At 46.4% G+C, this 27,663-nt stretch overlaps 1 protein-coding gene across 2 annotated transcripts in view; it reads right to left on the bottom strand.

Moving 5' to 3' along the window:
* The window catches only part of vwa5b1 (von Willebrand factor A domain containing 5B1), a 273,838-nt gene that overhangs the window by 135,074 nt on the left and 111,101 nt on the right, over positions 1-27,663 (bottom strand). For both annotated transcript variants that reach the window (XM_072477742.1, XM_072477743.1), the window contains 3 exons: positions 27,487-27,597; positions 14,219-14,421; positions 2,278-2,392 (listed from right to left, as the gene is read on the bottom strand). In XM_072477742.1, coding sequence (XP_072333843.1) covers positions 2,278-2,392; positions 14,219-14,421; positions 27,487-27,597 — 429 coding nt within the window. The remainder of the gene's footprint in view (positions 1-2,277; positions 2,393-14,218; positions 14,422-27,486; positions 27,598-27,663) is intronic.

Genomic DNA, 27,663 nt, shown 5'->3' with positions numbered 1-27,663 from the left:
ACGGATAAAGGTTTAGTGAAAATGGGAGATTGATTTTTAGAAGGTCAGTTCACTAGCTTTGGGGAACTGAAATAAAACCATGGCTGACAGACGCTGATCGGTCCAGGTGCGGAGCTGGGTCAGAAAGTACTTTTCAGCCTTTCCAATGAAGCAGCCTCTACCTTGCTGGAGGGGATCGCACCCTGGTCTAGATCGGAGATCGTCAGCGCATTGGGTATATACCAGCGGATGATGAGGGAGGAGATGGGCTCTGTTGAGGGTGTGGAGACAAAGTGGGCAGAGGAGCTGGGCCCACTCTTGGAGGAGGAGGTTTGGAGTGAGGCATTGAGGAGGGTGAACTCAGCCTTGTCCTGTGCGAAGCTGAAAGTGTTCCGAGCACATCTCACGCAGGCTAGAATGAGTTGAATTTTTGAAGGGATGGATGATAGCTGCCATCGGTGCCGGGAGGCGGGGCGGGGGGGGCGGGGGGGCGGGGGGGTGGGTGCAGACCATGTGCATCTATTCTGGTCATGCTCAAGCCTGGCGGACATCTGGAGGTTCTTTTTGAGACCATGCCGGCAATCCTGAAGATTGGAGCCTTGCCCATTGGTGGCGATTTCTGGGTTTTGGTTGTGTCGGAACTCCGGACTGGGGCGGGGGCAGGTGTCCTGATCTTTGCCTCACTAGTGGCAAGGAGGCGGATCCTCATGGACTGGAGGCAGATTACGCCAACAAGCGCCTCGGCGTGGCTGGTGACCACCTTGTGCAGGTCAAGTTTATCGTGGGAGGGTCAGTGGAAGTGTTTTACTGCAGGTGGCAGCCGTTTATATTGTACCTTTAAGAGCTGGTCTCTGTTGGGGGTTGGGGGGGTACTTGGGATCTAAATTTTATTGCAATTGGGGAAGAGGCGGGTGGGGGGAGAGACTCTTGCTGTTTAATTGTTATTCTGTGTTTTTGTGGGTTTTGTATTAAAATTGTGTTCTAACCTGCCCGGATCCTATTGGCTGGGGACAATTGGTTACCCCATGTTACTTGAGGAATATGAGCTTCCCTAATGAGAGGGGGGTGGGACAACCTTCAGCAATGCCGCTGTATAAATAGAGCTGGCCAGTGTGGTTCTCGTGCTTTGTACATATTCGTGTAAATAAAGTTACTTTCAGTATGACTCTACAAACTCAGGTTGAATTCTTCGTGGCCCTCACAAAACATTGTTCAAAAGTTTTATTAAAAATAGTTCTGAAAAAAAAAACAAGCGCACGTACATAGACACACATACATGTACATGTGACATTTTCATAAATGTAAAGAACTGCAAGGGTTAATGTAATGTAATGTCTAAATCAACCACTAGGGGGAAGCTAGATGTACAACTATATAAGGCATTGATGCTAAGCCTTGGGGGTGAGAGATTGAGGGGAAAGCTAGAGTACAGACTGAAGGAAAGATAATAATAATAATCTTTATTGTCCCAAATAGGCTTACATTAACTCTGCAATGAAATTACTGTGAAAAGCCCCTAGTCGCCACATTCCGGCGCCTGTTCGGGTACACAGAGGGAGAATTCAGAATGTCCAAATTACCTAATAGCGCATCTTTCGGGATTTGTGGGAGGAAACCGGAGCACCCGGAGGAAACCCAAACACGGGGAGAACGTGCAGACTTCGCACAGACAGTGACCGAAGCCGGGAATCGAATGTGGGACACTGGTGTTGTGAAGCTATAGTGCTAACCACTGTGCTACCATGCTGCCATTGAGTGTGAGTGAGAGCAGATCATAGTTAATGTAACAGTGTAGAGATTAGTAGCAGGTGAGTGTAGATTGTGTTAATTATCAACTATGTATTATATAGAAGTTAGTGTCGAATCCAATCAAGTAGTGTTAATAAGTGAATAGCTTTGTTCAAGTTTAAAGCTATTTGTAGTTTTTGTGAACACTACGGAAACCATCCTGAATTCAGCAACACAAACACCACAGTACATGGACACGTACATGCACATACACAGACACACACAGACTCACACAGGCACACACATTCTCCCCGACACACACGACCTCCCCAAGCCATAAGTAACTGGTCCCGGGACAGGCGTGGCATATTTAATTAACTACATTTGTTGTTAGAACTCAGTTGTTCTGAAATGCAAATGTTAAATTCTTATTTTATTCCAGAATTAATTAGTTTGTCAGTGTGGAATTTATTTTGGCAGAATGGGCTATTGTTTATCATGTTTAGCCCACTGACATTAAGTTACAGTTAAATTATTCACAGTAAACGTTGGTGAAATATTGATTTTTACCTTTGGCTGGAACCTTTCCCCTTCAGCAAGAAACTGTGCTGCTCCTTTCGAAGCAGAAGCTAATCCCAGGATCAGTCTTCGGCAAACATTCTGTCCAATTCCAAAACTATAGCACCTGCGATGAAGGTACAGTGAATGTTGTTTTGCAAAAAATAGATCCAATCAGACAAAAAATACTTTGTCGACATTTAGTTCCCAAAACTTGCATCTTTCGACCAGAAATCAAACTGGAATGAAAATCAAACTGGGATGGAAAGGACAGATCCACTGTGTCCAAATCCCATGCACAGTAATGAAACATTCCCAAGGGCAAAACCAAATGCATTACTCTGCTACAAACAATGGGCAGGGTTGGGAAACGCGATTGGGTGGAAAATCACACGAGGTGAAAATCATAGCCGGCCCCGGTTGTGTGACAGAATGCCGCGCTCCAGCACCTTGACAGCGGTGTCAATGCATTCTGCTCCACACGTACAGTAAACCCGGTGGCATATCATTCGCAGCCTCACCCGACATTCTCCAGGGCTCATAGAGTTTACAGTGCAGAAAGAAACCATTCGGCCCATCGAGTCTGCACTGAACCTCTGAAAGAGCACCCTACCTAAGCCCACACCTCCACCCTATCCCGATAACCCCACATAACCTTTTGGACACTAAGGGGCAATTAAGGGGCACAGCAGCTATGCAGGGCACAGCAGCTCTCTGTGAACTTGGTGCCATGGGTCGTAGGATTGCCCCGTGAGGCCACACCCCTAGATATCCTCCAGCCCCAGCCGACCCCTCAACGGGATGGGCGCATTCCAGCACAACCAGTGCCATTTTGTTGGTTGGGATGAGTGTGTGTGGAGAATGGAGCATTAAAATGCGGCTGCAGCTTGTCAGCCTCTCGAGTGGCAATCCCAGCCCCAGCGAATTGGACACCGTTTTCCATCGGAATCGCTGGTTTTCCACGTGGCGCCAGTGCTAGCCCATTCGCAGTTCTGGAATTGCTCTGGGAACGGAGCCAAAGTTGTAGCTACAGAATTCCACAGATTCCGTCCCAGCATCAACACTTTGCAATGGAGTCTTCCGCCCCGCTCACCGCAAGAACAACTCGGGCGAGACGCCAACAATGGAAAAATCCATGGACCTCGGGTGGGATTCTCCGGTCGCCGGGCGGACACGGCCGGAGAATCCCACCCTTGGCCTCTGAATCCCGCCCAATATTCTTTGCAATTCTAAATTCACAGTGGCATTGGTTAGCACTGCTGCCTCGCAGCTCCAGGGTCCCAGGTTCAATTCCGGCCTCGGGTGACTGTCTGTGTGGAGTCTGGAAGTTCTCCCCGTGTGTGCGTGGGTTTCCTCCGGGTGCTCCGGTTTCCTCCCACAGTCCAAAGATGTGCAGGTTAGGTGGATTGGCCTTAGTGCCCAAAGGTTTGGGATTACAGGGATAGGGTGTGGAATTGGGCCTGGGTAGGATGTTCTTTCAGAGGGTCAGTGCAGACTCGATGGGCCAAATGGCCTCCTCTGCACTGCAGGGATTCTGTGCATGTATAGTGTCACAGTTACTATTTTTTATTCATTTACAGGAGTGGGCATCACTGGCCAGGGCAGCATTTATTGCCCATCCCTAATTATTAAGTAATGGGTTAAGAGACATTGCAATTAGTTGTCTCATTTATGTTAAGTATCCAATGATTGACACTGATATGTAAAGGGGCTTCAGGTGGCCTCTGTCAGGTGGTGTGTTGTTACGAGTTTTGTCAGAGGCTGTGGAAGTGAAATAAATGGTGTTTGGTGAAAAGGAACAAGAACTTAAGACTCTTCATTTCACAGCAACTAAAACGTCTAACAATGGTAGCAGAGGATGGTTGCAGTGCAAATGTGAAGGTTTGAAAGATACAACTTTTCCTGATTAAACCAAGGAGTGAGTGAGAAGGAAAAAAAAAAGATACATGGCTGAACCCAGGATAAAGATGGCTGGATATGACTATCCTCCCTTATTTTCTGAAAGGGAATCGTCCGACCAATGGAGAAGTGCAGTAGTTATGTGGACTAAGGTAACTGCCTTGGGAAAGAGAAAACAAGGTATGGCATTGGCTCTCTCTCTACCTTATGGCAGTAAAATCCGAAACAAAGTGCTTTCTGAGCTGGAATTGGAAGAGTCAGAAGAAGGTCTGGAGATTTTATTACATTATATGGATAAGATTTACAAGAAAGATGACTTGTTAAGTGCATATGAAGCATGGTCGGAATTTGATAAGTTCCGGAAAATAGAGGATTTCTCCATTGAAGACTATATAATGGAATTTGGCAGACTATATAAAAGGCTGCAGAAACACAACCTGGAATTTCCACAGTCTGTGGTGGCCTTTAAATTACTTGACTGTGCTAGAGTGAGCAACATGGATAGGCTCCTGGTTTTGACAGGAGTTCAGTTTACTGGTAAGGATACCTTATTCGAACAGATGACAAAAGCTTTAAAGAAGTTTCTGGGGAAACATTCGATTCCGATGGCTCTGATGACTCAAATAGGTCAGCCTGCTATAAAGCAGAATATGGAAGACACACTAGTAACAGGATGGCGAAATTGTACGGCTATGAACAGGGCCCAAGACTATAGAAGGAGATCGAGATAAGGAAATTATGAAGACAGAAACCCAGGTAGAACTTACAGTAGGAAGATGAACCCCAGAAATGCACGGGGCATGATAAATCGATGTTTTCGATGTGACTCTCAATACCATTATGTCTTCAACTGTCCAAAATGTTATGATAGAGTGTTTGAAGCGACACATGACATGGAAGAGTCAGAAGAGGAAAAAGACAGTGTTCAGAGAGAAGACATTATCCTATTAACAAGCAGTTTTACGCCGGTAATGAGGGTGTTGGTTGCAGAATCCTTCAACTGTGCTGTATTGGACAGTGGCTGCACATCTAGTGTGTGTGGAATTGACTGGTTAAAATGTTACCTTGAATGCTGAAAGTCGTAACAAGGTTAAGGAATTTGAAAGTTCCACAAGTTTCAGGTTTGGGGATGATAATACTCTGAAGTCGCTGAAAAGAGTGGTGATCCTTTGCAATATTGCCGGAGTGAATCATTTCATTAGCGCGGATGTTGTATCAAGAGAGATACCTTTGCTTCTGAGCAGACCATCGATGAAGAAAGCACACATGAAACTGGATATGAAACAGGATAAGGCAACAGTTTTTGGAAAGACGGTGGACTTACAATTTACGCAGTCGGGACACTATTGTATTGCATTATTGAAAAATAATATTTCAAGTAGAGTGGTTAAGGATGTGTTAATGGCAGTTGAAAATGGGACTTTCGCTGATAAAAAGCTTGTGGTATTAAAACTGCAGAGGCAATTTGCACATCCGTCTCCTCGGAGGCTGAAAAATTTATTAAAGGATGCAGGGGTAAGGGATGAAGACTACTAAACTGATAGAAGAGGTTAGTGACCGCTGTGAAGTTTGTAGGAAGTACAGAAGGACACCAGCACGACCGATAGTAACCCTACCTTTGGCCAGGGATTTTAACAACATTGTGGCTGTGGACCTTAAGATCTGGGATAAGGCCATTCTTCCAAAAGAACAACTACCAAAAGTTGGTACAAAGGTGACATACTTGCCTGAAGGGTCGAGTCAATGGAAGGATGCAATTGTTATTAGAGCAGGAAAGGCCACTGGAAAGTATAAACATTGGTTGATTGTACAGTATTCAGGGGAGGGAGTTAAGACAATGGATTGGGAACACGAAATTCAAAAATGGAGGTCACAGAAACGCAGTGCCAGTTCAGATAGTACATCGGTTAGTGAACAGATCCGCAGGAAAAGGTTGAGAATTTTGAAAGGACATCCCACAGCAGAAGGGAAAGATCAAGCAGTAGCAGTACAGAACGAGATACCAGGCGGGAGAGGGGACGTAGTTTATCAAGGTCTCGGAACATGAGTAAGACATACGAATACTAATAGGAGTAGAAGCCCACATACATGTGAGATTTTTGTGGCTTCCAATAAATTATATGAAAAGTTATCAAAGATGCTAAACAGCAAGAAATGCATAGTTGGAGTGAATTTGGGGTATACACTGAAGTACCGGATAGGGGACAAAGAGCTCTGTCCCACAGATGGATTTGCACGGAAAAGGTTCTTCCGGATGGAGCTTATAAGGCAAAGGCCAGGCTTGTGGCAAGGGTATTTGAAGAAAGCTTAGAAGATCAGGATTTAAGGGTAGATTCACCTGCAGCAGGAAAGGTTATTTTAAAGATCTTCTTTTAGTCACAAAGGCACGGGAATGCAAATCTATAGATATGAAAGCTGCCTTTTTGCAGGGGCATCAGCTCCAGAGAGACATTTTTCTCCGTCCTCCTAAAGAAGTAGCTAACATAGAAGGGGTACTCTGGAAGTTGAACAAATGTGTATATGGATTAAATGATGCATCTAGAGTCTGGTATTTTTCGGTAAGGTCAGTTTTGTTAAAGTTAGGCTGGTACCAGTTGAAAGTAGATCCGGTAATGTTTTACTGGCACTATAAAGGGAACCTTTCTGGCATTTTTATGATGCATGTCAAATAATTTTTATGGGCTGGGACTAGTGATTTTGAAGCTTTTGGAATCTCTGGTTTGAGGAAAGAATTCAGGGTCGGAAGTCAGGCTTCCGGTGCATTTAAATATATTGGACTGGAAATCGGACAGACTAAGTTAGGGGCAACTTTACGTCAGCAATCTTATTTGGAAAGCATCAGCCCAATAGCAATTAGTCGTGGCCGGGTTTTCACAAAAAGATGCAAGGTTTCAAAGATGGAAAAAGAGCAACTGCAAAGTTTAATTGGGCAACTGAATTGGTTAGGTAGACAGACGAGACCGGACGTGAGTTTTGATGTCTTAGAGTTGAATACAAAAATGAATGATCCCAAAGTGGAAGACATAATAAGAGCAAATAAAGCGTTTGGCCAAACTAAAAATGCAGGAGTGTGTTTTGAGGTTCCCGGTTTTAGGTGACCTTAGGCACTTGAAATTCATAGTTTATTGTGATGGTTCCTATGCAAATCCAGCACAGGAGGTTTTATAATTTTCCTCTTGGGGAACAATGGTAAATGTTGGCCTCTTGTGTGGGAAACAAAGAAAATAAGGAAAGTGGTCGAAAGCACTTTGGCTGCTGAGACGTTAAGCTTTGTAGAGGCGGTGGATATGGCCTTTTATATATCTCCGATATTGACAGAAATTTAACTTTTGGATATTGCTAATGAAGGGCACCTGTTTCTGTGACTTTTTTTTCTTCCAAAAAATAAATAAATTTGAAAACAAAAAAAGAAGGGGGGAAATTGTGTGTTTGTTTTTGAGTTTCTTTAAATTTTGTTTTCACCTAATTATTTTTTTCTCCAAGGAAGGGGAGACTGTTAAGTAATGGGTTAAGAGTTAAGTAATGCATTGAGACATTGCAATTAGTTGTCTCATTTATGTTAAGTATCCAATGATTGACACTGATATGTAAAGGGGCTTCAGGTGGCCCTTGTGTCAGGTGGGGTGTTGTTAGAGTTTTGTGCAGAGGCTGTGGAAGTGAAATAAATGGCGTTTGGTGAAAAGGAACAGGGCTTTTGACTTCATACAACAGTAACTAAAATGTATAACACTAATTGCCCTCCAGAAGGTGGTGGTGAGTTTCCTTCTTGAATCACTGCAGTCCTGAGGTGTAGGTACACCCATTGTGCTGTTAGGGAGGGAGTTAGAACAAAGAACAAAGAAAGGTACAGCACAGGAACAGGCCCTTCGGCCCTCCAAGCCTGTGCCGACCATGCTGCCCGTCTAAACTAAAATCTTCTACACTTCCTGGGTCCGTATCCCGCTATTCCCATCCTATTCATGTATTTGTCAAGATGCCCCTTAAATGTCACTATCGTCCCTGCTTCCACGACCTCCTCCGGTAGCGGGTTCCAGGCACCCACTACCCTCTGCGTAAAAAACTTCCCTCATACATCTCCTCTAAACCTTGCCCCTCGCACCGTAAACCTATGCCCCCTAGTTATTGACCCCTCTATCCTGGGAAAAAGTCTCTGACTATCCACTCTGTCTATGCCCTTCAGAATTTTGTAGACCTCTATCAGGTCGCCCCTCAACCTCCATCGTTCCAGTGAGAACAAACCGAGTTTATTCAACCTCTCTTCATAGTTAATGTCCTCCATACCAGACAACATCCTGGTAAATCACTTCTGCACCCTCTCCAAAGCCTCCATATCCTTCTGGTAGTGTGGCGGCCAGAATTGAACACTATACTCCAAGTGTGATCTAACTAAGGTTCTATACGGCTGCAACATGACTTGCCAATTCTTATACTCAATGCCCCGGCCAATGAAGGCAAGCATGCCGTATGCCTTCTTGACTACCTTCTCCACCTGTGTTGCCCCTTTCAGTGACCTGTGGACCTGTACACCTAGATCTCTCTGACTGTCAATACTCTTGAGGGTTCTACCATTCACTGTATATTCCCTACCTGCATTAGACCTTCCAAAATGCATTACCTCACATTTGCCCGGATTAAACTCCATCTGTCATCTCTCCGCCCAAGTCTCAATCAATCTAAATCCTGCTGTATCCTCAGACAGTCCTCATCACTATCCGCAATTCCACCAACCTTTATGTCGTACGCAAACTTACTAATCAGACCAGTTGCATTTTCCTCCAAATCATTTATATATACTACAAACAGCAAAGGTCCCAGCACTGATCCCTGCGGAACACCACTAGTCACAGCCCTTCAATCAGAAAAGCACCCTTCCAGGATGTTGAGCCAGTGACAGTGAAGGAACGCTGATATATTTCCAAGTCAGGGTGGTGAGTGACTCGGAGGGGAACCTCCAGGTGGTGGGGTTTCCAGGTATCTGCTACTCTTGTTCTTCTAGATGGTAGTGGTCGTGGGTTTGGAAGGTGCTGAATTGTCTGAGGAACCTTGGTGAGTTGCTGCAGTGCATCTTGTAAATGGTACACACGGCTGCCACTGTTCGTCGGTGGTGGAGGGAGTGAATGTTTGTGGAAGGGGGAGCAATCAAACAGACTGCTGATGCCGAGCTTCTTGAGTGTTGTTGGAGCTGCATTCATCCAGGCCACTGGAGAGTATTCCATCACACTCCTGACTTGTGCCTTGTGGATGGTGGACAGGCTTTGTGGGGGGACAGGAGGTGAGTTACTTGCCATAGGATTATCAGCCTTTGACCTGCTCTGGGAGCCACAGTATTAATGTGGCTGGGTCCAGTTCAGTTTCTGATCAATGGTAACCCCCAGGATGTTGATTGTGGGGTTTTCAGCGATGGTAATGCCAGTGAATGTCAAGGGTGAAAGTTTGATTCTCTCTTGTAGGAGATGGTCATTGCCTGGCACTTGTGTGGCACGAATGTAACTTGCCGCTTGTCAGCCCCGAGCCTGGGTATTGTCCAGGTCTTGCTGCATTTGGACACGGACTGATTCAGTATCTGCGGAGTCGCAAATGATGCTGAATATTGTCATCCGCAAATTGGATTGGATTGGATTTGTTTATTGTCACATGTATTGAGGTACAATGAAAAGTATTTTTCTGCGAACAGATCATTAGGTACAGGGGAAAAAAAGGGAATAAAAAAGAAAATACATAATAGGGCAACACAAGGTATACATTGTAACTACATAAGCACCGGCATCGGATGAAGCACACAGGGTGTAGTGTTAATATACACACTTCTGGCCTTATGATGTAAGGAAGGTCATTGATGAAGCAGCTGAAGATGGTTGGGCCGAGGACACTACCCTGAGGAACACCAGCAGTGAGGTTCTGGGACTGAGATGATTGACCTCCAACCACCACAATCATCTTCCTTTGTGCCGGGTATGACTCCAACCAGCGGAGGTTTTCCCCTGATTCCTATTGACTCCAGTTTAGCTCGGGCTCCTTGGTGCCACACTCGATCAAATGCTGCCTTGTGAGACCACATTTAGAGTATTGTGTGCAGTTCTGGTCACCTCATTATAGGAAGGATGTGGAAGCATTGGAAAGGGTGCAAAGGAGATTTACCAGGATGCTGCCTGGTTTGCAGGATAGGTCTTATGAGGAAAGGTTGAGGGAGCTCGGGCTTTTCTCTTTGGAGCGGAGGAGGATGAGAGGCGACTTAATAGAGGTTTATAAGATAATGAGGGGGATAGATAGAGTGGATGTTCAGAGACTATTTCCTCGGGTGGATGTAGCTGTTACAAGGGGGCATAACTATAAGGTTCAGGGTGGGAGATATAGGAGGGATGTCTGAGGTAGGTTCTTTACTCAGAGAGTGGTTAGGGTGTGGAATGGACTGCCTGCTGTGATAGTGGAGTCGGACACTTTAGGAACTTTCAAGCGGTTATTGGATAGACACATGGAGCACACCAGAATGACAGGGAGTGGGATAGCTTGATCTTGGTTTGGCACAATGCTCGGCACAACATCGAGGGCCGAAGGGCCTGTTCTGTGCTGTACTGTTATATGTTCTATGTCAAGGGCAGTCACTCTCACCTCACCTCTAAAATTCAGCTCTTTTGACCATGTTTGAACAAAGGCTGTAATGAGGTCAGGAGCTGAGTGACTCTGGCGGAACCTAAACTGAGCGTCAGTGAGCAGGTTATTGCTGGGTAAGTTCCGCTTGACAGCAGTGTTGAGAACTCCTTCCATCACTTTGCTGATGATGGAGAGTAGACTAATAGGGCGGTAATTGGCTGGGTTGGATTTGTCCTGTTTCTTGTGTACAGGTTACACCTGGACAATTTTCCACATTGCCGGGTAGATGTCAGTGTTGTAGCTGCACTGGAACAGCTTGGCTGGGGGTGTGGCAAGTTCTGGAGCACGGGTTTTCAGTACTATTGCCGGGATATTGTCAGGGCCCAGAGCCTCTGCAGTATCCAGTGCCTTCAGCTGTTTCTTGATATCACGCGGAGTGAATTGTATTGGCTGAAGACTGACCTCTGTGATGCTGGGACCTCCGGAGGAGACCGAGATGGATCATCCACTCGGCACTTCTGGCTGAAAATTGTTGCGAATGCCTCAGCCTTGTCTTTTGCACAGATGTGCTGGGCTCCTCCATCATTGAGGATGGGGATATTTGTGGACCCTCCTCCTCCTGTGAGTTGTTTAATTGTCCACCACCATTCATGGCTGGATGTGGCAGGGCTGGAGAGCTCAGATCTGATGTGTTCATTGTGGATTTGCTTAGCACTATCTGTTACTTGCTGCTTATGCTGTTTGACACAACTAGTCCTGTGTTGTAGCTTCACCAGGTCAACACCTCATTTTTGGGTATGCCTGATGTTGCTCCTGCCACGCTCTCCTGCTCTCTTCATTGAACCAGGGTTGATCCCCTGGCTGGGGGGTAATGGGGGAGTGGGGGATACGCTGGGCCATGAGGTTACAGACTGTGGTTGATACAATTCTGCTGCTGCTGATGGCCCACAGCGCCGCGTGGATGCCCAGCCTGGAGTTGCTAGATCTGTTCAAAATCTATCCCATTCAGCACGGTGATAGTGTCACACAACACGATGGAGGACATCCTCAATGTGAAGACGGGACTTTGTCTCCACAAGGACTGTGCGGTGGTCACTTCTACCAATTCTGTCAGGGACAGATGTATCTGCAGCAGGCAGGTTGGTGAGGATGAGGTCAAGTATGTTTTTCCCTCTTGTTGGTTCCCTCACCACCTGCTGCAGTCCCAGTCTAGCAGCTTTGTCCTTTAGGACCTGGGCAGCTCGGTCTGTAATGGTAATATGGAGCCACTCTTGCTGACGGATATTGAAGTCCCCCAAGCAGGGTACATTCTGTGCCGTTGATCCTCAGTGCTTCTTCCAAGTAGTTTTCAACATGGAGGAGAACTGATTCATCAGCTGATGGTGGCTGGCACGTGGTAATCAGCAGGGGGTTTCCTTGCCCATGTTTAACCTGAAGCCGTGAGATTCAAGGGGTCCAGAGTCGATGTGGAGGACTCCCAGGGCACCTCTCTCCCGACTGTATACCACTGCGCCGGCCCCTCTGCTGGGTCTGCCCTGCCGGTGAGACAGGACACACCCAGGAATGGTGATAGTAGTGACTGGGACATTGTCTGTAATGTATGATTCTGTGGGTGTGACTATGTCAGGCTGTTATTGGCTAGTCTGTGAGACAGCTCCCCCAACTTTGGCACAAGCCCCCAGATGTTGGCGAGGAGGACTTTGCAGGGTCGGCAGGGCTGGGTTTGCCGTGGATGTTTCCGGTGCCTGGGTCGATGCCGGGTGGCCCGTCCGGTTTCATTCCTTTTTAGTGTTTTCGTAGCGGTTGAAAACAACTGAGTGTCTCGCTCGGCCATTTCAGAGTCAACCACATTGCTGTGGGTCTGGAATTACGTGTAGGCCAGGCCGGGTAAGGACGGCAGATTTCCTTCCCTAAAGGACATTAGCGAACCAGATGGGTTTTTACGACAATCGATAATGGTTTGATAGTCATCATTAGATTTTTAATTCCAGATATTTTATTAAATATGTGCATTAATTATATCAACACATAATTTCATCAGCTAACCAAACATATTTATAAAGGACTTTTTAAAGACAAGAAAAGACACTGGCCAAATATGGATTTATGGAATTGTAAATTGACGACTGTTCTGGAAAGTTTCTGAGGTTTGCACTGTAGACTTTGCCCTGACACGTCCCTCATGGAATTTCCTTGACTATTGAATAAAAACAAACCCCTTTTGTTTTGCTCTTCTATGATTGGCTGGGAAGAGAAAATCAATGTGAGGAAATTCCAGGTTTGGGAGAGGTCATTGACTGGTATCAACTTCCAAAGGCGATTGCGGACAGTGTGCGCAGCACAGGTTCAGGCGGAACGTTGGCCACCCCGGTGATGAAAGGTTAAGTAATTTGGATTGTTTAAGAGCCTTGTTAAAAATAGATATTGGATTGAATTTTCCAATCAGGTTCCAATTTCCTGCTGTGACGGGGGTCAGTTGAGGTGCTGGAGGTCGGCAAGCAGCGGCTGATGCAATGTCAGCAAACCAATCAGCAACCCTCCCTGCCTGCCTGGGTGGGAGTACAGACAAAGAACACCCTCCACCAACCCCCTCCTCCAAACCCCCAATCCCTGCACACTCCTCCCCCGCACCCCCTCCCCCCAACCCCCACACCCCCCTCCCCCTCCCCACCCCCAACCCCCGCAGTGCCCACCCCACCCACCCCCGTACCACCCTCCCCACCCTCCCCCACACTCAACCCCCGCACCCCCTCCCCAACCCACCCGCACCCCCCTCCCCCACCCACCCCAAACCCCCAACCCCTACATCCCCACCCCCACACCCCCCTCTTCCACCCCCAACCCCCACACCCCCCTCTTCCACCCCCACACCCCCCTCCCCAACCCCTGCACCCCCCTCCCACCCTCCCCCAACCCCCTCTCCCACCCACCCTCGCACCCTCAACCCCCTCCCCACCCCCAACCCCCGCACACACCTCCCCCACATGCCGCCAGCCCTCAACCCCCGCGCCCCCCTCCCCCATCCACCCCCCCAGACTCGATGGGCCAAATGGCCTCCTTCTGCACTGTAAATTCTATGATAAAGGATGAATGATGGGATATTAATAGCTGATAGCACGCTGATGGAATGTTAATGGAGTGATGAGATGCTAATGGGATACTGGTGGAATACTGATATTCTGATCGGGTGATAATGGGATTCAATGAAAGAGATAGGAGGAGATCCCTCTCAAGCATAAAAAGAGCATGAAGCAGTTGGGCTGAATGGCCTGCTTTTCCTGTAAAATTTTGATGTTAAAAGAGTTTCAATGAAAATCTTTTTAAAAACAAGAACATTTGCCTTTACCTTTGCTGAACAGTTGAAAAGAAATTACAAAAGTACAACATCCAAAAAAGATCCAATTTTACAGCAAACTGTACTTTTAACTGAAAGCCAACAGAAGAAGATAGTCTTGTGTATTACCTGCTGGAACGGGCATGGTTGCGGATCAGGTCCAGCACAGTGCCCGTGTTACTGACAGAACCATCAGTCAGCACAAACAGCAGCCTGGGGTGACCTCTCTGCATTGGCTGCCGGAAGATCCAATTTAGAGGTGCAAGCAAGTTTGTTCCTCCCATATCAGCCCTGATTTTTCCGATATAGTCACAGGCCACAGCCAATGTCTCCTGCAAGGATTTATTTTCAAACATTACAATTAAAAGCTATGGAATTTTTACATTTCTAATTATCTGTTAGTTATTGTCAAATATCTTGTTCCAGCTGCAAATGTGTTTTTATAATAAACCGTTATTTCCATGGCAACAAAATAAAGCAACTTCAAGGCATCGAATCACTGGAATTAATTTGGAGTAATGTGGGCCAGCGACAGACAGCAGCAGGAATGTTTATTGGAATTTACACTGGGGATGAAGTCTTTGATTTGGAGTAATGCGGGTGGACAGTTAGCAGGAGAGGATTGAGGTCATTTCATGTCACCATGGGTTTGATGGCAGCTTGTCAGAGTGCAGATGAATATCTTTAGACTCATGCGCAGGAGGAAGCATAAAGATTTTAACATGGTTCATTTACCTAATAGTTAATTGACCCCCCACCCCCAATTGGGTGGGTGCAGCAGTTTTTCAGATTTGCCATTGCCCCAATCTCCCAGTCAAACAGGATGTTCAGAAAAAACAGCCCCCGATGTGCATGAGGAGATTGTTAAAAACATACAGCAAATATTAAGATGAAGGGAAGAGGCAGACTGCGAAAAATAAAAATGGTTTCTCATTGTTAGTTTCTAGTTTAATTTCCTGCTAATTTTTGTGAAGCAATATATTTAGTGTCTGTCATAATATACACCAGTATATCATGGTGCAGACACACACTGATGGACACACAGTGGGACCAATCAACATACACAACACCGCAACCAATCACCAGTGAGAGCACATGCACTACAAAGACAGGGGGCATCAGAGTTCCCGCTCATTCGAGTAGCAGCTAGCTAGGAGCACAGAGCTCACAGCCTGCAACACAGACATTCACCATGTGCTGAGTGCACCAACTGGTTAAGACAAGGCAAAGGTCTTTAGTTAAAGCTGGTATCGTATTTACCCACAGTTCAAGTATGTTTAAATAGTTAACCTTCTAATTAAATAGTGTTGCTCTACTTCAAGTGTTGGTGACCTGTATGTGATCCAGAACACCCAACACATCAGTGTCATGAACAAAAGACCTTCAGATTGCGAGTTAAAGTTCTTTTGTTCTCTTTACAGCCAACAGTTTAAATATCATTCCATAGAAAAAAATCAATCCGAAACTTCACAACTTAATAATGAAAGACCATATGGAGCAAACACATCGCACCTGTCTCTGCATTGGGCGTAATTCAGTAAACGTGTTACACCTGTCTCTGCATTGGGCGTAATTCAGTAAACGTGTTACACCTGTCTCTGCATTGGGCGTAATTCAGTAAACGTGTTACACCTGTCTCTGCATTGGGCGTAATTCAGTAAACGTGTTACACCTGTCTCTGCATTGGGCGTAATTCAGTAAACGTGTTACACCTGTCTCTGCATTGGGCGTAATTCAGTAAACGTGTTACACCTGTCTCTGCATTGGGCGTAATTCAGTAAACGTGTTACACCTGTCTCTGCATTGGGCGTAATTCAGTAAACGTGTTACACCTGTCTCTGCATTGGGCGTAATTCAGTAAACGTGTTACACCTGTCTCTGCATTGGGCGTAATTCAGTAAACGTGTTACACCTGTCTCTGCATTGGGCGTAATTCAGTAAACATGTTACACTTGTCTCTGCATTGGGCGTAATTCAGTAAATGTGTTACACCTGTCTCTGCATTGGGCGTAATTCAGTAAATGTGTTACACCTGTCTCTACGCTGGGCGTAATTCAGTAAACGTGTTACACCTGTCTCTGCATTGGGCGTAATTCAGTAAACGTGTTACACCTGTCTCTGCATTGGGCGTAATTCAGTAAACGTGTTACACCTGTCTCTGCATTGGGCGTAATTCTGTAAACGTGTTACACCTGTCTCTGCATTGGGCGTAATTCAGTAAACGTGTTACACCTGTCTCTGCATTGGGCGTAATTCAGTAAACGTGTTACACCTGTCTCTGCATTGGGCGTAATTCAGTAAACATGTTACACTTGTCTCTGCATTGGGCGTAATTCAGTAAATGTGTTACACCTGTCTCTGCATTGGGCGTAATTCAGTAAATGTGTTACACCTGTCTCTACGCTGGGCGTAATTCAGTAAACGTGTTACACCTGTCTCTGCATTGGGCGTAATTCAGTAAACGTGTTACACCTGTCTCTACACTGGGCGTAATTCAGTAAACGTGTTACACCGGTCTCTACTCTGGGCGTAATTCAGTAAACGCGTTACACCTGTCTCTACACTGGGTGTAATTCAGTAAACGTGTGACACCTGTCTCTACACTGGGCGTAATTCAGTAAACGTGTTACACCGGTCTCTACGCTGGGCATAATTCAGTAAACGTGTTACACCTGTCTCTGCATTGGGCGTAATTCAGTAAACGTGTTACACCTGTCTCTACGCTGGGCGTAATTCAGTAAACGTGCTACACCGGTCTCTACGCTGGGCGTAATTCAGTAAACGTGTTACACCTGTCTCTACGCTGGGCGTAATTCAGTAAACGTGTTACACCTGTCTCGACGCTGGGCGTAATTCAGTAAACGCATTACACCTGTCTCTGCGCTGGGCGTAATTCAGGAAACGTGTTACACCTGGAACATAGAACATAGAACATAGAACAGTACAGCACAGAACAGGCTCTTCGGCCTTCGATGTTGTGCCGAGCATTGTCGGAAACTAAGATCAAGCTATCCCACTCCCTGTCATTCTGGTGTGCTCCATGTGCCTATCCAATAACCATTTGAAAGTTCCTAAAGTGTCCGACTCCACTATCACAGCAGGCAGTCCATTCCACACCCTAACCACTCTCTGAGTAAAGAGCCTACCTCGGACATCCCTCCTATATCCCCCACCCTGAACCTATAGTTATGCCCCTTGTAACAGCAACATCCACCCAAGGAAATAGTCTCTGAACGTCCACTCTATCTATCCCCCTCATTATCTTCTAAACTTCTATTAAGTCGCCTCTTATCCTCCTCCGCTCCAAAGAGAAAAACCCTAGCTCCCCCAACCTTTCCTCATAAGACCTATCCTGCAAACCAGGCAGCATCCTGGTAAATCTCCTTTGCATCCTTTCCAATGCTTCCACATCCTTCCCATAATGAGGTGACCAGAACTGCACACAATACTCCAAATGTGGTCTCACCAGGGTCCTGTATAATTGCAGCATAACCCCGCGGCTCTTAAACTCAAGCCCCCTGTTAATAAGCACTAACACACTATAGGCCTTCTTCACGGCATCTGCCATTTTTCGGCCCAGCTCTGCATCCTATCAATGTCTCTTTGCAGCCTACAACAGCCCTCCACCTCATCCACTACTCCACCAATCTTGGTGTAATCAGCAAAGTTACTGACCCACCCTTCAGCCCCCTCAAAGAACAAAGAAATGTACAGCACAGGAACAGGCCCTTTGGCCCTCCAAGCCCGTGCCGACCATGCTGCCCGACTAAACTACAATCTTCTACACTTCCTGGGTCCGTATCCCTCTATTCCCATCCTATTCATGTATTTGTCAAGATGCCCCTTAAATGTCACTATCGTCCCTGCTTCCACCACCTCCTCCGGTAGCGAGTTCCAGGCACCCACTACCCTCTGCGTAAAAAACTTGCCTCGTACATCTACTCTAAACCTTGCCCCTCTCACCTTAAACCTATGCCCCCTAGTAATTGACCCCTCTACCCTGGGGAAAAACCTCTGACTATCCACTCTGTCTATGCCCCTCATAATTTTGTAGACCTCTATCAGGTCGCCCCTCAACCTCCTTCGTTCCAGTGAGAACAAACCGAGTTTATTCAACCGCTCCTCATAGCTAATGCCCTCGATACCATGCAACATTCTGGTAAATCTCTTCTGCACCCTCTCTAAAGCCTCCACATCCTTCTGGTAGTGTGGCGACCAGAATTGAACACTATACTCCAAGCTTGGCCTAACTAAGGTTCTATACAGCTGCAACATGACTTGCCAATTCTTACACTCAATGCCCCGGCCAATGAAGGCAAGCATGCCGTATGCCTTCTTGACTACCTTCTCCACCTGTGTTGCACCTTTCAATGACCTGTGGACCTGTACTCCTAGATCTCTTTGACTTTCAATACTCTTGAGGGTTCCACCATTCACTGTATATTCCCTACCTGCATTAGACCTTCCAAAATGCATTACCTCACATTTGTCCAGATTAAACTCCATCTGCCATCTCTCCGCCCAAGTCTCCAAACAATCTAAATCCTGCTGTATCCTCTGACAGTCCTCATCGCTATCCGCAATTCCACTAACCTTTGTGTCGTCTGCAAACCTATTAATCAGACCAGTTACATTTTCCTCCAAATCATTTATATATACTACAAAGAGCAAAGGTCCCAGCACTGATCCCTGTGGAACACCACTGGTCACAGCCCTCCAATTAGAAAAGCATCCTTCCATTGCTACTCTCTGCCTTCTATGACCTAGCCAGTTCTGTATCCACCTTGCCAGCTCACCCCTGATCCTGTGTGACTTCACCTTTTGTACTAGTCTACCATGAGGGACCTTGTCAAAGGCCTTACTGAAGTCCATATAGACAACATCCACTGCGCTACCTGCATCAATCATCTTGGTGACCTCCTCGAAAAACTCTATCAAGTTAGTGAGACACGACCTCCCCTTCACAAAACCATGCTGCCTCTCACTAATACGTCCATTTGCTTCCAAATGGGAGTAGATCCTGTCTCAAAGAATTCTCTCAAGTAATTTCCCTACCACTGAAGTAAGGCTCACCAGCCTGTAGTTCCCTGGATTATCCTTGCTACCCTTCTTAAACAGAGGAACAACATTGGCTATTCTCCAGTCCTCCGGGACATCCCCTGAAGACAGTGAGGATCCAAAGATTTCTGTCAAGGCCTCAGCAATTTCCTCTCCAGCCTCCTTCAGTATTCTGGGGTAGATCCCATCAGGCCCTGGGGACTTATCTACCTTAATATTTTTTAAGACACCCAACACCTCGTCTTTTTGGATCTCAATGTGACCCAGGCTATCTACACACCCTTCTCCAGACTCAACATCTACCAATTTCTTCTCTTTGGTGAATACTGATGCAAAGTATTCATTTAGTACCCCGCCCATTTCCTCTGGCTCCACACATAGATTCCCTTGCCTATTCTTCAGTGGGCCAACCCTTTCCCTGGCTACCCTCTTGCTTTTTATGTACGTGTAAAAAGCCTTGGGATTTTCCTTAGCCCTATTTGCCAATGACTTTTCGTGACCCCTTCTAGCCCTCCTGACTCCTTGCTTAAGTTCCTTCCTACTTTCCTTATATTCCACGCAGGCTTTGTCTGTTCCCAGCCTTTTAGCCCTGACAAATGCCTCCTTTTTCTTTTTGACGAGGCCTACAATATCTCTCGTTATCCAAGGTTCCCGAAAATTGCCGTATTTATCCTTCTTCCTCACAGGAACATGCCGGTCCTGAATTCCTTTCAACTGACACTTGAAAGCCTCCCACATGTCAGATGTTGATTTGCCCTCAAACATCCGCCCCCAATCTATGTTCTTCAGTTCCCGCCTAATATTGTTATAATTAGCCTTCCCCCAATTTAGCACATTCATCCTAGGACCACTCTTATCCTTGTCCACCAGTACTTTAAAACTTACTGAATTGTGGTCACTGTTACCGAAATGCTCCCCTACTGAAACATCTACCACCTGGCCGGGCTCATTCCCCAATACCAGGTCCAGTACCGCCCCTTCCCTAGTTGGACTGTCTACATATTGTTTTAAGAAGCCCTCCTGGATGCTCCTTACAAACTCCGCCCCGTCTAAGCCCCTGGCACTAAGTGAGTCCCAGTCAATATTGGGGAAGTTGATGTCTCCCATCACCACAACCCTGTTGTTTTTACTCTTTTCCAAAATCTGTCTACCTATCTGCTCCTCTATCTCCCGCTGGCTGTTGGGAGGCCTGTAGTAAACCCCCAACATTGTGACTGCACCCTTCTTATTCCTGATCTCCACCCATATAGCCTCACCGCCCTCTGAGGTGTCCTCCCGCAGTACAGCTGTGATATTCTCCCGAACCAGTAGCGCAACTCCGCCTCCCCTTTTACATCCCCCTCTATCCCACCTGAAACATCTAAATCCTGGAACGTTTAGCTGCCAATCCTGCCCTTCCCTCAACCAGGTCTCTGTAATGGCAACAACATCATAGTTCCAAGAACTAATCCAAGCTCTAAGTTCATCTGCCTTACCCGTAATACTTCTTGCATTAAAACATATGCACTTCAGGCCACCAGACCCGCTGTGTTCAGCAACTTCTCCCTGTCTGCTCTGCCTCAGAGCCCCACTGTCCCTATTCCCTAGTTCTCCCTCAATGCTCTCACCTTCTGACCTATTGCTCCCGTGCCCACCCCCCTGCCATACTAGTTTAAACCCTCCCGTGTGACACTAGCAAACCTCGCGGCCAGGATATTTATGCCTCTCCGGTTTAGATGCAACCCGTCCTTCTTATATAGGTCACACCTGCCCCGGAAGAGCTCCCAGTGGTCCAGATAATGGAAACCCTCCCTCCTACACCAGCTGTTTAGCCACGTGTTTAGCTGCTCTATCTTCCTATTTCTAGCCTCACTGGCACGTGGCACAGGGAGTAATCCCGAGATTACAATCCTAGAGGTCCTGTCTTTTAACTTTCTGCCTAGCTCCCTGAACTCCTGCTGCAGGACCTCATGCCCCTTCCTGCCTATGTCGTTAGTACCAATATGTACAACGACCTCTGCCTGTTTGCCCTCCCCCTTCAGGATGCCCTCTACCCGTTCGGAGACATCCTGGACCCTGGCACCAGGGAGGCAACATACCATCCTGGAGTCTCTTTCACGTCCACAGAAGCGCCTATCTGTGCCCCTGACTATAGAGTCCCCTATTACTATTGCTCTTCTGCGCTTTGACCCTCCCTTCTGAACATCAGAGCCAGCCGTGGTGCCACTGCTCTGGCTGCTGCTGTTTTCCCCTGATAGGCTATCCCCCCCGACAGTATCCAAAGGGGTATACCTGTTCGAGAGGGGGACAACCACAGGGGATTCCTGCACTGACTGCCTGCCCTTTCTGGTGGTCACCCATTTCTCTGCCTGCACCTTGGGTGTGACCACATTTACATAACTGCGATCTATGACGCTTTCCGCCACCTGCATGATCCTAAGTGCATCTAATTGCTGCTCCAACCGAACCATGCGGTCTGTGAGGAGCTCCAGTTGGGTGCACTTTCTGCAGATGAAGCCTTCCGGGACACTGGAAGCCTCCCGGACCTGCCACGTCTCACAGTCAGAGCACTGCACCCCTCTAACTGACATTGCGTCAATTAATTAAAATTTTTAAAAAAAATTTAAAATTTTTTTTTAAATATATATTTTTTTTAATTTCAAAGTTACTGCCAACTATCTGTTTCCTAGCACTAGATTTCTAATAGAAATGCGAAAGCTAAATATAGTACTCTCCGATCTCTGGCTCCTCCAAGTCATTGATAAAAATCACAAATAGCAGAGGACCCAGCACTGATCCCTGTGGTACACCGCTGGTAACTGGTCTCCAGTCTGAAAATTTTCCATCTACCACCACCCTCTGTCTTCTATGTGATAGCCAGTTACTTATCCAATTGGCCAAATTTCCCTCTATCCTACACCTCCTTACTTTCTTCATAAGCCGACCATGGGGAAACTTATCAAACGCCTAACAAAAATCCATGAATACGACATCAACTGCCCTACCTTCATCTACAAACTTAGTTACCTCCTCAAAGAATCTGTCTCTGCTTTGGGTGTAATTCAGTAAACGTGTTGCCCCTGTCTCTACGCTGGGCGTAAATCAGTAAACGTGTCACACCTGTCTCTATGCTGGGCGTAAATCAGTAAACGTGTCACACCTGTCTCTATGCTGGGCGTGAATCAGTAAACGTGTTACACCTGTCTCTACGCTGGGCGTAATTCAGTAAATGCGTTACACCTGTCTCTGCATTGGCCGTAATTCAGCAAACGTGTTACACCTGTCCCTGCATTGGCCGTAATTCAGCAAACATGTTACACCTGTCTCTGCATTGGGTGTAATTCAGCAAACGTGTTACACCTGTCCCTGCATTGTGTGTAATTCAGTAAACGCGTTACACCTGTCTCTCGATTGGACGTAATTCAGCAAACGTGTTACACCTGTCTCTGCATTGGCTGTAATTCAGCAAACATGTTACACCTGTCTCTCGATTGGACGTAATTCAGCAAACGTGTTACACCTGTCTCTGCATTGGGCGTAATTCAGTAAACGTGTTACACCTGTCCCTGCATTGGCCGTAATTTGGTAAACGTGTTACACCTGTCTCTGCATTGGGCGTAATTCAGTAAACGTGTTGCACCTGTCTCTACGCTGGGCGTAAATCAGTAAACGTGTCACACCTGTCTCTACGCTGGCCGTAATTCAGCAAACGTGTTACACCTGTCTCTGCAGTGGGCGTAATTCAGTAAACGTGTTACACCTGTCTCTACACTGGGCGTAATTGAGTAAGCGTGTTACACCTGTCTCTACGCTGGGCGTAATTCAGTAAACGTGTTACACCTGTCTCTACGCTGGGCGTAATTCAGTAAACGTTTTACACCTGTCTCTGCATTGGGCGTAATTCAGTAAACGCATTACACCTGTCTCTACGCTAGGCGTAATTGAGTAAACGTGTTACACCTGTCTCTACGCTGGGCGTAATTCAGTAAACGTTTTACACCTGTCACTGCATTGGGCGTAATGCAGTAAACGTTTTACACCTGTCTCTGCATTGGGCGTAATTCAGTAAACGCATTACACCTGTCTCTACGCTGGGCGTAATTCAGTAAACGTGTTATACATGCCAGAAAACGGCTGAGTGCGTTGAATAGCGGGGCCATCGGGAAACACCCCGCTAAACGCACTGGAAATCGCACTCTGACACTTTCCAGGTGAATCGCGCCCCATATCTAATCATCTTTACAATGTTTCAAATATGGTGATGCAGAGTGAGCTTGATTGTACTTCACTGAAAACCTCTGTCTGCTGAATGAGCATCATTTAATTTCTGGGTATATCACTAGTGAGCAACCCTGATTGGGCTAAAGACCTGTAGCCTCTGCAAGTCACACAAGTTGTAAGAATAATGTGAGCTCCCAGGATACCTTGAAGCATTTCCCCAGGACTGTCTTTAATTTGATCAGAAAGTGAACTGTAGTAGCCGACTAGCCGTATAAATAGTGTGGCTTCAAGAGCAGGTCAGAGTACCTCACCACCTGACTCCCCAAAGCCTGTCTAACATCTACAAGGCACAAGTCAGGAGTGTGATGGAATACTCTCCACTTGCCTGGATGAGTGCAGCTCCAACAACACTCAAGAAGCTCGACACCATCCAGGACAAACAGCCCGCTTAATTGCCACCCCATCCACCAGCTTAAACATTACTTCCCTCCATCACTGACGCACTATGGCAGCCGTGTGTACCATCGACCTGCAGGAACTCACCAAAGTGAGTTTATTGTGTCCAGTTCTGGTGGTCTCTTTATAGAAAGGATGTGGATGCTTTGGAGAGGATGCAGATGCTGCCTGGACTGGAGGGCATGTCTTACGAAGAAAGATTGAGGGAGCTTGGGCTTTTCTCACTGGGGCGAAGAAGGCAGAGAGGTGACTTGATAGAGGTGTACAAGGTGATGAGAGGCATGGATAGAGTGGATAGCCAGAGACTTTTCCCCAGGGCGGAAATGGCTGTCACGAGGGGACATAATGTTAAGGTGATTGGAGGAAGGTATAGGGGAGATGTCAGAGGCAGGTTCTTTACACAGAGAGTGGTGGGTGTGTGGAATGCACTGCCAGCAGAGGTGGTGGAGTCAGAGTCATTAGGGACATTGAAGCGACTCTTGGACAGGCACATGGACAGCAGTAAATTGAAGGGATGTCGGTTAGGTTGATCTTAGATTAGGATAAGTGGTCGGCACAACATTGTGGGCCGAAGGGCCTGTACTGTGCTGTACTGTTCCATGTTCCATGTTCTAATGTAACCCAGACAGCACCTTCCAAAGCCACAATGGCTCACACTAGAAGGTCAAGGGCAGGAGATACATGGGAACCACACGATCTGGACAAGCCCCTCTGGGTGGCACGATGGCAGAATGTTTAGCACTTTTGCTCCACAGCACCAGGGACCTTGGTTCAGTTCCAGTCTTGGGTGATTTTGTGTGTGGAGTTTGCATGTTCTCCCAATGTCTGCGCGGATTTCCTCCAGGTGCTCTGATTTCCTCCTGCAGTCCAAACATGCGCAGGTTCGGTGGGATTACAGGGATAGGGCAGAGGAGTGGTCCTAGGTAGGGTTCTCTTTTGGAGGGTCATGCAGACTCGATGTGCCAAAATGTGTCCTTCTGCCCTGTAGGAATTCTATGGTTCTATGCTCTAAACCACGCGCCAAGAGAGCTGCACAATCAAGTGTGTGTTTTTTTTTAATTAAGGGACAATTTAGCGCGGCCAATCCACCTACTTTGCACATCTTTGGATTGTGGGTGAGACCCACGCAGACACGGGGAGAATGTGCAAACTCCACACAGACAGTGATCCGGGGCCAGGATCGAACCCGGGTCCTTGGGACCGTGAGGCAGCAGTGCTCGCCACTGTGCTGCCCTCCTCTATGAGTGTACAAACCACACAGTTGCGAGTGAAGTGCAGGTTGCTACGTGCATGTCACTTATAACCCATATGAGATCAGTCTAAATATCCTCTGGCAAGACTGTTAGATTCCGAATGTAAACACGAATGAAAAATGAAATGAAATGAAAACCGCTTATTGTCACAAGTAGGCTTCAAATGAAGTTACTGTGAAAAGCCCCTAGTCGCCACATTCCGGCGCCAGTTCGGGGAGGCTAGTACGGGAATTAAACCGTGCTGCTGGCCTGCCTTGGACTGCTTTCAAAGCCAGCGATTTAGCCCAGTGTGCTAAACCAGCCCCTACATGATTCCAGTCAGCTCGGTTTTTAATGAGAATTGATGCCTGTTCTGTTCCGGACATGGAGCAATGGGACTCTCAATGGATTGTGAAAGTCTGGAGTGAAACATTTTATCTGTTTTTCCACTGGCAGAAAACTGACTTTTCCCAACATTCCACATTTTCCCCTCTTTCCAATCACGATTCACCCTGGCAGCTTCAGAAAATTCTCTCCGTTGTGTTACTGTCCACATTTACAGGAGCAGGGAATGATTTAGTTCATCCTGGAACATATTTGTGTTCCACATCCTCCACATTATTTTACATATCCTGAACCATCAGTACCATCAGTATCCTAACAGAGGGCACTTGACCATTTACAATTTTATTTCACCAAACTAAACATTATTTGTTATTTTTATTTGGTTTTAGGGATGGAGGGGTGTGGGGAGTGGAAGCTGAAGACCAGTCGAGATCATGTTTGACGGAGCAGGTTCGATGGGCAGAGTGGTCTCCTGCTCCTAATGTCTAACCCTTTATCAGCTCCTAGCCTCAGGATCCCCTGTAATGGTTAGTTTTCAGCTAGCAGATATTTATTATTGTACTAATGTTTTACAATTAAAATAGACTTGAAATATCATTTTAATGAAATATCACTTCTCTCATTTTCAAGGTGGCAGGCTGTGACTCATGGAGTGGCGCAAGGGTCAGTGTTAGAGCCTCAACTATTTACAGTCTTCAGTAATGATTTAGAAGAAGTGACCAAGAGTAATTTCCTGAATGTTCTTGCAATACAAAGTTAAGTGGGAATGTACGCTGTGAGGAGGACACAAAGAGGCTCCAAAGAGAGAGAGGATGGGCAACAAAGTGGCAGAAGGAATATAATATGGAAAATTGTGAGGTTATTCACATTGTTTATATAAGGATACAAGAGGTAGGGGCAGGAGTAGATTATACAACGTAATGATCCTTCTCTGCCATTCACCATATGGGCCAATGCCCCATTCAGGGCTGAGAGCACACCTGGACTACGGTGTACTGCTTTAGTCTCCATCTCCAGAGGAGTATGCACTTGGATTGGAAGTGATCCAGCAAGGTTTTAATCCAGATTAGTTCCTGGAATAAGAGGGTTATCCTATGATGAGTTTGTTTGATTTGTTGTTTTTCCTTCTTATCCGTGTGGTGCACAAGGCAGACTTCCATCTGTTCCCATTGCTAGTTTCTCCTGGAACAGTTAATTAGCCTGTCAACAGAGGCCTCTAGCTTGAGGGGCAGCACTCCACATCAAACATGACTGACCAGGAGTCACCCCCCCCCCCCACTCTTGTCACCTGCCATTGGTGTGTTGGAAGGATTTGTAGGTTGACACTTAACCTGTTTGACCGGGTTATAAACGCACTTCCTTGGCCGTCAAGTCCTGGGGTGGGACTCGAACCGGAAGCTTCCGCTCAGAGGCAGGAGCCATCCACTGCACCACAAAACCTCATATTCCAGAATGAGAGCGCGGGTAAATTATACTGTGCTATCAGGAGTTCAGAAGAACTGGAGGTGATCTCATTGAAACATAGAAGATTCTGAAGGAGATTGACAGCTATGGTAGACACTGGTTTATTAGGGAATCTAGAACATGGAGGCACAGCATCAGGATTTGGGAATAATAATTTAAGGATGATATGAGCAGAAATGTCTTCACTCAGAGCATTCTCAATCTTTAGAATTCCCCAACCCAAAGAGTTGTAGATGTTTCATTGTCGAGCATAGTCTACACTGAGGTTGATCAATTTTTGATCTCTCAGAGAATCAAGGAATGTGGGAAGAGGGCAGGAAAGTGGAGTTGGATCCCAAGATCAGCCATGCTCATATTGAAGGAGTTTTCAAGGGCAGAATGGTCCTGCTGCTTCTCTGGCTCTTGTTTCCGTGTTACAAGCCCATACATCTCTGCTTGCTTTATGATGTTATCTTTCTTTCCTTTCCAACCAGCAGTGAAGTCCATAATGCAGGACGCCAGCAAGTGTTTAAGAAGAGCAGAAGCAAAATCATTTTCAGTAATATTGAAAAATAATTTAAAGCAGTACTCAACAGTGGTCAGGCAAATTCTATATTATTTTGTATGAATGGAATTAATAATAAATAACAGAAAATAACTTACTTCATTATAAAACCTGCTGGCTGGAAACAAGGTCCGGAATGTGGAGCCAAATCCAATTATATTAAACAGACATGAGGACATAAGACTCTTCAAGACGACCAGCATCGCATCCTTTATATCAGCAAAGAAAAAAGGCAGACTTAATGCATTGAAGCGCACATCAAATATTTATCAGCA

This window comes from Scyliorhinus torazame, chromosome 16 (assembly GCF_047496885.1).
Source record: "Scyliorhinus torazame isolate Kashiwa2021f chromosome 16, sScyTor2.1, whole genome shotgun sequence".
Lineage (NCBI taxonomy): Eukaryota > Metazoa > Chordata > Chondrichthyes > Carcharhiniformes > Scyliorhinidae > Scyliorhinus > Scyliorhinus torazame.
The sequence above is the reverse complement of the archived record's forward strand: the minus strand, read 5'-3'. Positions and strand labels throughout refer to the sequence as shown.